Source organism: Buteo buteo, chromosome 5, assembly GCF_964188355.1.
Source record: "Buteo buteo chromosome 5, bButBut1.hap1.1, whole genome shotgun sequence".
In the NCBI taxonomy this organism is placed as follows: domain Eukaryota; kingdom Metazoa; phylum Chordata; class Aves; order Accipitriformes; family Accipitridae; genus Buteo; species Buteo buteo.
The window spans coordinates 1342770-1352177 of NC_134175.1; the positions used below are offsets into that span (position 1 = coordinate 1342770).

The 9408-nt window shown below is 50.4% G+C and overlaps 1 protein-coding gene across 1 annotated transcript; it reads right to left on the bottom strand.

The window, feature by feature from the left end:
• Positions 1-168: 168 nt before the first annotated feature.
• TPRG1L (tumor protein p63 regulated 1 like) lies at positions 169-5078 on the bottom strand. Its single transcript, XM_075027133.1, has 5 exons — positions 4789-5078; positions 4609-4700; positions 3124-3300; positions 2350-2503; positions 169-1584 (listed from the first exon to the last, which is right to left on the bottom strand). Exons 1-5 carry the CDS (start codon positions 5011-5013, stop codon positions 1390-1392), a joined length of 843 nt encoding a protein of 280 aa, XP_074883234.1. The 5' UTR covers positions 5014-5078; the 3' UTR covers positions 169-1389.
• Between the last annotated feature and the right edge of the window lie 4330 nt (positions 5079-9408).

The following is a 9408-nucleotide window of genomic DNA, read 5'->3' on the forward strand; positions in this document are numbered from 1 at the left end:
GTTCAGCGGGGAAAGAGCAATTGGACTATCCTTTATCTTTAATTGGAGTAGCCAACCACTGTATTCTTCAAAGGAAGGGAGCCTGTTTAGGAATTTATTGGATGTTTTTTCTTGTGCTACTTAATTTCCCAGCCTCAGTCTCCACAAAATGAAGAACAAAGAACACAGTGAGTTGAAATTTCAACTTTACTGCTAAATTAATGAAAATGAAATAGATAGCTTAGGCAATGCATTGAGAGGGGCATGCAACTTGTTGCATTCCATCATGACTTCAGCCTTACATAAGTTTCATCAACACACATCTACTTTAAGTAAGTTCACGGCAGCACAGCATTTCTTCAGCATTGTAGTTGCACAGATAAATGCTCTGATAAAATAGCATGCATAGAAGGTCATACACAATGAAAAAGCTTGTTAGAGCAACCTCGTGGGCAGTTTCAGTTGTGGCATCTCTTATGCTGCTTCTGAATTTCATTTGTATGTGTAAATCAAGATTGATGGACAGTGCTTAAAGTTTTATCTGTCTCCATTAAGAAGTCCTGTACTGCTGCTGTCCCAAAGTAGAGTAGATTTAAAAAAAAAAAAGCTAAGAATATAAATCTAATGAAAATATAATTCCTTTTCAGTTTTATAAATTATAGCTTTGAAGGCAAATGTGTTTGTGAGGCTTTTGGCAATATTCTCTCAGAAGAGTCTTTATGCTGTGGCTGCAGCAAGAAAACATACATAAGAAACTAGGAAGTTAGACTCAGTTCTCAGAGGGAGGTATTTTTACGAAAAGCTAATAAACACATATTCAGCCATATACTTCAGTTGACAAAGTAATAGTTCACATACACTGCTTCTGAGCAGATGTAGCAGTACAGCTTTAACAAAATTTGCTGACTCTGTTTTGCAAAAGAATGACTGACACAGCTTTCAAAATTCTTAACAGGCATTAATCAAAATGCTAAGATTAGTGTAATTGTGACCACTAATGCCTCTTTAAACAATACAAATCAATCCCAAGCACACTACATGATTTGACACCATATGTAGGGACACAACTGTAATACGGCAGGAACATTTGACTGCACCTTGGCTATTTGTGTGGAGTGTTTGTGGCAGATATCAATCGCACTTAATTAACAGGGAAGAACATGTAGTTAGGAATGGAAAATACAAGAATGACACTACCTTGCATCTGTTTCAGATGAATCTGACCTGACCATAACAACCAGGGCCTCCTGTGAACAGTCAGATCCACAACCACTGCCTTTCGTTCCCCTAAACTTTTTCACTTTGATTATCGGGTATTCTGCCACACAGCGTGCTCTCCCCGGGAGACTACTATCAAATCGCTTTCCCTTGAAAAGATTAAATGCAATGAATTTTAAAAGGCAACGAATTTTAAAATCCAATTTTGCCTCTTGTCATAGAGTAGCCAAGTTTGGCCTCATTGTTGATGAAGGACATCAATCCCAGGTAAGTCTCGATCAGAAGAGGACGCTCCAGCACTAGCACGCCGTTAGCCCTTCCTGGCAATGGGCACTCCTTATGGGCTTTCTTCACAGCTTGAATAAGCTGAGCTTTAAAGTGTTCCAACTGAAAGAAAAAAAAACCAGCTTAATGGTTTTCTCTTATTTTAAAAATTGTTAGGCAAACCGCTGCTGATGTTGAATTGTAAAGGACTAACACGAAAGCTGTAGTTGTCGTGGATCTCGTGTGCCATGATAAACTTTACGTTCTGACATTTAACCTTAATGATAGAGGTAACACCATACCAGGATGCTATGTACAAGTAACTTAAACACATGGCCTGGATGCATAAAGATTCATCAGTGAGTAATATTGTTTATGTCTGATTGTAGTTCTGCTGCCTTTATCACTGATGTGTTGAACTTAAATTACCATAGTGTTCTATTTTTAAGGAAACCTTCAGAGGAAAATGACTTGCAAGAAAAACTGAGAACCACCTAAGTGAAGGTTTACAGTTACCAATTAAACTATTTGTTGAATTAGCTGACAGTCCTAGAGGAAAAGTCAGCTATTGGCCTGTCAAGTAAGCAAGAGCAGGAGTAGCACCAAGATCGATTTTCTTTTGGGTTTTACAGGACACTACACCTTTGAAAGTTTCAGCTTCCTTCTTGTATAAACCATTTGTGGGTAGCTGGCAAAAACTGGCAGTTGGGCTGCCCTGCAAGTCAAAATTTGGAGAATGGGGAAATGTAGCTTACAGCTCTAAGTTCTGTTTCTTTGATTTAACTACTCCTATTTGATTTAACTGCTATATCTTTTCAAAGCAATCCAAGTCGTATCCAGCCTATGAGATCAATAAGCCAACTAGAATAGGAGAGGTGACGTCCTTACTAGGCAAAGGGATGCAATCTTCTCATCAGCATCTGCCATGGGATGTTCGGTGAAGGTGACATATGGGATGTTTGTGGACCACGGGTTCCATCTGTTTATGAAGGAGGCACGACTTTGCTTGTCCCACTGAATTCGAATACCGACACCTTCTCGCCTGATTGAAGACGGCAGAATTTATATGGTAAGACTTTTGAGTCTCTGAGGCAAGTTTAATTAGAAAAGTACTGTCTGAAAGAGACCTGCTTAAAACTGGAAGCTGAAATACAGGTTTGACAGTAAGTTTTTCCTCTAGAACAGCAATAGAAGAATTCAGCCCCTAAAATATGCCAAGGTACATTCTTATAAGCTGAGTGCCAAAAGGTTAACCTCAGTAGACACCTAGGCTACAACGCGTGAACTGTATTGCCCGTGGTAGCCTGCGTTTATGTACGACCTGACACACGCGGCTTTCTAGTAATGCTGACGCGGCGCTACTTTGGCTGCTACTTACTGCATTACATAATGGTGATGACCTTCTGCTCCCAAATCTATTCATCTCATCTTGAAAGTCCTTCAGCAACTCGCTTTTAATGTAACTACTAACTGTCCCAGCAGAACAGCGGCTGCTCTGAGGTGGTCTCACGAAGCTTTGGTAATTGTTTACAAAGTCACGTGAGCAAAAGGAAGCATTCTCAAACCTGTCCGATGGTCAGTGACAAAGGCTGACAGCTCAAACTATTTACAGTAATGATACAAGAACTACAGTGATGTTACGGTATTACTATGTCAACTTACCTGTTCAGAGATTTGGGTGGGAACTCAAACTCTCCTACAGAGATGGTATCAACTGCACTGAGGCCTATCCTTGTCACGTGCTGGCACTGCAGGCTGATGAAGTTGTATTTGCAGATGAGGAGGGACCAATCCGTGATAAGAACGAGACGCTCCTTCTCGTTGTTCCAGTGATCAATTCTGGTAAGACAACACCGCTCAACTTTAGCAGTTTTAATTGCTGTCTAGAAACACTTAATGGCTTGACGGCTAGAACAGTTGCTAAGGACAACAAATTAGTAATGCTGTATTTTCCATTATGGCCTTTGCTTTGAATCAGCAAGGCTGATAAGAGGTTGGATGTCACAACATAGTCATGTTACAACATAGGAAAATACTGAGAAAATCAGAGGAAGCCTGAAGATCGTGAGAGCGCGCTCTAGTGCTATCTCTTGTTATGTGAGACCGCATGCTACTGAATGGGGCAGGCGAGTCTCCAACAACTCTTCCAGTAAGCGTTTAGTGCCGTGCTGTTAGCGTGTTGACACATTTGCTATATTAACTGCATTGGTACATGTTTGGGGAGAGAAATAGTTTTCTTTAACTGTGTGGTCTGACTTAGTCTCTTCCTCTGTAAGAACAGTCTGTACATTCAAAACTTGTCAGTTTCTTCAAATTTCATGAATAAGAGATCTGAGCTTTCCCTGAGCGTTTTGCCACACTACATTGTTGTATGACCATCACAGCTATACTGTTTCATCCTTAGGGCAACCTAAGAGTAGGTTGTGTTTTCACTCTAAGGTTAATGAGCTCAGCTTTGAAACTAGCACCTTTGAAATCTGCTACAGCTTGCTTTTAGTGTTACTGATTTAATTGTCTCTCCTTACAAGAATTAAAAGTCGTCTATTGTTTCAAGAGGAGCACGGCCGTAAAGCCGGCGAGACCAAAGCTATCCTCGTTGTGTAAAGGTAAACGCAAACAGTGGGACCAGGCAATAGGCCAGGGCGTTTCCACGTGCCGTGACCCTTTTTTCTCTGCCTCTCCCTGCAGCTCAGGCTTGTGCCGTGGTGAAAGGACCCGAAACCGCCCCTGCCTCTCCTGCTCGCCCCAAAGAGCGCTCGGGGCTCGCAAACCTGGCCAAGCGCTGTTCCGAAGAAGCAGGCATACCTGGCTCGCGCTTTGCTCCTCAGCCCTAGTCCAGGTACGCGGCCGACTCTCGGCCTCCGTTTATGTTTGCTGGCAAATTCGAGGGCTAACAGCCCGTAACGCGGTGCGCGGGGATGGCTTCCCATGCAGTAGCCGACCGGAGCCCCGTTATCGGTTTTAGCGGACGAGCGCATCCCGTGTTCGTACTGGCCCTCGTCGCGAGTACCGCCGCTTCGGGGCCTCGACGGCCGGTTGGTGAGCGCCGCGACGGCACCGAACGCCGCCGGGCCGGGCCGGGGGCCAGCCTCGAGCTTCCTCCACCCACCCCGGCGCGGCGGCCCGTTCCCGGCCGGCGGCACTTACTCGGTGAGCAGCCAGACGCTCTGCACCTCCCCGTCCTCGGCGGGCAGCGCGACGGCGCGCAGCTCGTTCACCGCCTGCTCTATCGTGCCGGGCTAAACCGGGAGGGGGGGGAGACACAAGGAAGAGGTTAAGGGGGGCTCGGGGGGGACGACGGAGACCCCCCCCAGCCCGGGGCCGTACCCGGAACACGAAGTACTCCCGCAGGCGGCCGGCGCGGCCGGCGGTTCGCACGCTGAGCGGCCGCAGCGTCTGGCGAGGCGGGGGCCCGGCGGCGGGGGAGCCGCGCCCGGCGGCCTTTTCCAAGGCCGGCTCGGTCTCTCTCGGCACTAGAAGCGTCGCCGTCCCTTCGGGGGAACCGGGGCTACCGGCCGGGCCGCCCTCCACCGCGTCCCGGAGCTGCAGCATCGCGGCGGGGCCGAGCCGGGCCGGGCCGGGCCGCTCCGCCGCCTTCCGGGGCGGGGGCAAGGCCGGCGGCCGAGCCCGCCCTCTCGGCGGCGGGAGGCGGGCAGCGCCGGGGCCGCACCTGGAGGGAGGGCCCGGCCGCGGGGCGGGGAAGGGGCGGCTGCGGGGGTCGGCACAAGTGAGCGGCTGCTCTGCCCCGGGGCGGGGGGGGGACGACGCGAAGTCCGGTGCAGCCGCAAAGCACTAAACCGTGTGCCGGAGCACCCCGTCTGCTCGCTTTTTGGGCACCCCCAGGGATGGGGACTCAACCGCTTCCCTGGGCAGCCTGGTCCGATGCCTGACAACCCTCTCAGTAAAGAAATTTTTCCTCATATCCAACCTAGATCTCCCCTGCTGCAACTTGAGGCCATTTCCTCTTGTCCCGTCTCCAGCCACCTGACAGGAGAGCCCAGCACCCACCTCGCTACAGCCCCCCTTCAGGTAGTTGTAGAGAGCGATCAGGTCTCCCCTCAGCCTCCTTTTCTCCAGGCTGAACAGCCCCAGCTCCCTCATCAGACTTGTGCTCCAGGCCCCTCACCAGCTCGGTTGCCCTTCTCTGGACACGCTCCAGCACCTCAATTTCTTTCCTGTAGTGAGGGGCCCAAAACCGAACCCAGGACTCGAGGTGTCACCTCACCGGTGCCGAGTACAGGGGAACAACCACCTCCCTGCTCCTGCTGGCCACACCATTTCTGATACAGGCCAGGATGCCGTTGGCCACCTTGGCCACCTGGGCACACTGCTGGCTCCTATTCAGCCGGCTGTCAACCAACACCCCCAGGTCCTTTTCCACCAGGCAGCTTTCCAGCCACTCCTCCCCAAGCCTGTAGCGTTGCATGGGGTTGTTGTGACCCAAGTGCAGGACTCAGCACTGAGCCTTGTTGAACCTCGTGGAGTTGGCCTCAGCCCATGGATCCAGCCTGTCCAGATCTCTCTGTAGAGCCTTCCTACCCTCAAGCAGATCGACCCTGCCTCCCAACTTGGTGTCATCTGCAAACTTGCTGAGGGTGCCCTCGATCCCCTCGTCCAAATCATCAATAACGATATTAAACCGAATGGGGCCCAACACCGAGCCCTGGGGAACACCACGTGTGACCATCCAACAACCGGATTTAACCTTCCAGTTCAGGGGGCGGAGTACCCTGAGGATAACTGGTCTCCCTATTAAAGACTGAGGCAAAGAAGGCATTAAGTGCCTCAGCCTTTTCCTCATCTCTGGTGGCTACGTTCCCTTCTGTATCCATTAAAGGATAGATATTCTCCTTGGGATTCTTTTTACTGTTAACATATTTGTAAAAACATTTTTGGTTGTCCCTTACAATAGTGGCCAGATTTAGTTCTAGCTGAGATTTTGCCTTTCTAATTTTCTCTCTGTATGATCTAACAAGATCCCTGTACTCCTCCCAAGTTGCCTGCCCTTTCCTCCAGAGATGATAAACTCTCCTTTTTTTTTTGACTCCTAGCAAAAGCTCCCTGTTCAGCCAGGCTGGTCATTTTCCTCGGCGGTTCAACTTGTGGCACATGGGAATAGCCTGGTCCTGAGCCATTAAGATTTCCTTCTTAAAGAATGTCCATCCCTCCTGGACCGTCTCCCAAGGGACTCTCTCAACCAGTGCCTTGAAGAGGCCAAAGTTTGCCCTCCAGAAGTCCATAGCGGTGGTTTTGCTAACCCCCTTCCTTGCCTCTCCAAGAATTGAGAATTCTATCATTTCACAGTCTCTAAGCCCAAGACGGCCTCCGACCATCACACCTCCCACCAGTCCTTCCCTGTTGGTAAACAACAGATCCAGCACGGCTCCTCCCCTGGTTGGCTCACCGGCCAGCTGTGTCAGGAAGTTCTCTTCCACACACTGCAGGAACCTCCTAGATTGTTTACTCTCTGCTGTGTTGTATTTCCAGCAGACGTCTGGAAAGTTGAAGTCCCCCCTGAGAACAAGGGCACATGATGCTGAGACTACTGCCAGCCGCTTGTAGAATGATTCATCTGTCTCTTCAACCTGGTCAGCTCATCTCTGGTGCACCTAGTTTTATCCCTTAACCCCTTCAAACCTAGTTTAGAGCCCTCTCTATGAGCCCCGCCATCTCACGAGGGAGGATTCTTTTACCCCTTTGAGATAGATGGGTACCATCTGTTGCCAGCAAGCCCAGTGCCGTATAAACCTCCCTGTGAACAAAAAAAACCCAAATTCCACTGATGGCACCAGCCTCTGAGCCATGTATTAACCAGGTGTGTTTTCCTGTTCCTTTCAGTATATTTCCCTGCCACTGACGGGATTGAGGATAACACTACCTGTGCTCCCGATCCTTCCACTAATCGTGCCCTGAAGTCCCTTTTGATTGCCTTTGGATTTCTCTCTGCAATCTCATCACTGCTGAGCTGCACAACCAGCAATGGGTAATAATCAGAGGTCCGAACCAGACCCGGGAGTTCCCTGGTAATGTCTTTTACCCAGACCCCAGGGAGGCAGCAGACTTCCCTGTGGGGTGGGTCAGGTCTGCGTATTGGGCCCTCTGTCCCCCTCAGAAGGGATTCGCCTACCACAATTACCCTCCTTTTTCTTTTTTCAGAGGCTGTGAGGATGAGTGGGGCTGCCCAACTGAGCCTAGGCACCTCTCTAGCTAGGGCTTCATCTACACTTTGATCTTCACTGGCCTGGTCCTCAAGTTCCAGAGCCCCAAACCTGTTGTGTAGGGGCAACTGGGAAGGTGAGGGAGACCGGGAGGGGACTCGCCTGCCTCCCCGAGCAGGGACCTGTATCCATTCCCCTCCATCTCTTAAGTCCCCTCCTGCCTGGTGGCAAGGGGGTATGGGAACCTCCGCTTCTTGTGGGAACTCCATCTGCCTCAGGGATGGTAGGGTGTGGGTCCACCGATCTCTCTCCCTCTCACGCTCCCTGATACTCCTCAACCTTTCCAGTTCTTCCTTCGGCTCTGCCACCAGGCTGAGCAGATCCTCCACCCGGTCACACCTCACACGAGAGGTGTCCCCGCTGCCCTCCATCATCAGTGACAGGCTCAGGCACTCCCCGCAGCCAGAGACCTGGACAGCCGCACGGTGCGTGGCCACGTTTTTCCTAACAATGGCCCCTGCCAACGCGCACGCCGCCTCCAGAGTCTCTCTCGCGAGAGCCGCCGGCCCCCACCGAGTCCCTCCGCTCTTCCCCAGGACTCGGGAAGCAAACAGCGGGTTTGTGTTTCTGTTTCTGTCATCTCTGGCGGTAGTGCAGGTATTATCATCGTGATTTATGGAACTGTATGGTACCTGGGACCGCTTTCCAGGGCCGTTTTACCCTGAGCCAGAGAACTACATTTTCAGCAGGTGGTCATGCTGGGAAATGGTGCAAGATTGAAAACTTATAAAATTGACTTCACAGGCGGTACTGGCTTTTCAGATACCCTTCTTTCCCACGTGTACTCTTTGCAACCCTTGCTCACATGAGCTGGTTTAAGCGGAAAGCCTCGTTGCTTCCTTTAAGGCGTCTTACAATAGAATTGCAGAGTTGGCTTTACGCCGGGGAACTTCGCGCGCCGCACTCAAAGCACATTTTTTTTCCGTCAGAGCTTCCTCTTCTCTCATCCGATGGCCTACCAGGGGTGGCCAGAGAGGCTGGCCACACTGCTGTCGCTGCCTCCCGCAGCCAGACCTGGATCCTTTTCGTAAGTGGTCTCATAGTAGCCGGCACCATCGCCCGAGATGCGGCTTGGGAGCTGTGGCTGGCCCAGGAGGAATCCCACTCCCTGGATGCGGAGCGGTGTCCTGGAGAGGGAGCCACACTCCAGTCCCTGCCCGCTCCCAGCCTGCTGGGCTGGAGAGCAGGATCCCTTTTACCTTTCCCACCGCCCTGCCAGCGGGCATTTGGCCAGGGCCGGGAGCGACTGGTGCCTCGCCAGGTCCCGAGGTTTCATCTGGATGTCTTGGAAGTCCAGGGACCGCATAGCCAGCACTGTGTCTGCCACAGCTGGACCCAAACAGAGGGTGAGCTAAGTGTAGAGAAAGCTTCTGGGTAGCGGTAGTAAGTTAGTGCCGAAAGACTTAACTGGAAGCAGTCTTAGGGTTTCCTACTGAAAGAAGAGTCCTAACTTTTGAACTCCTGACAGGAAAACGGAGGCCTGAATTTATCCTGGAGCTCGCTCCATCATTATAAAACATCTTTATGTAGTTGCCTTGCTTCTCTAGGAAGAATGAAAGATGTTGTCTTCCCACCTGTTAGGCTTGGCAGATATTTACTTCGAAGGGGAAACGTTAGCTCTTCTTACCTGCTCTTTTCGCTGACCTAAATGATTTATGCGATGGCTGTCACTTTGGAAGGGTTAAGGTGTGAAAAGCAGCTGCCTCAGTTTCTTCTAGAAGCTACCGAC

Bases quoted from the DNA above. Each gene is read 5' to 3' on its own strand.
- TPRG1L (XM_075027133.1), bottom strand. From the start codon at position 5,013: ATGCTGCAGCTCCGGGACGCGGTGGAGGGCGGCCCGGCCGGTAGCCCC. The intron at 4,701-4,788 runs GTACGGCCCCGG...CTCCCGGTTTAG, and splicing joins GGGAGTACTTCGTGTTCCGG to CCCGGCACGATAGAGCAGGC. The intron at 3,301-4,608 runs GTAAGTGCCGCC...TTGTCTTACCAG, and splicing joins AGCGTCTGGCTGCTCACCGA to AATTGATCACTGGAACAACG.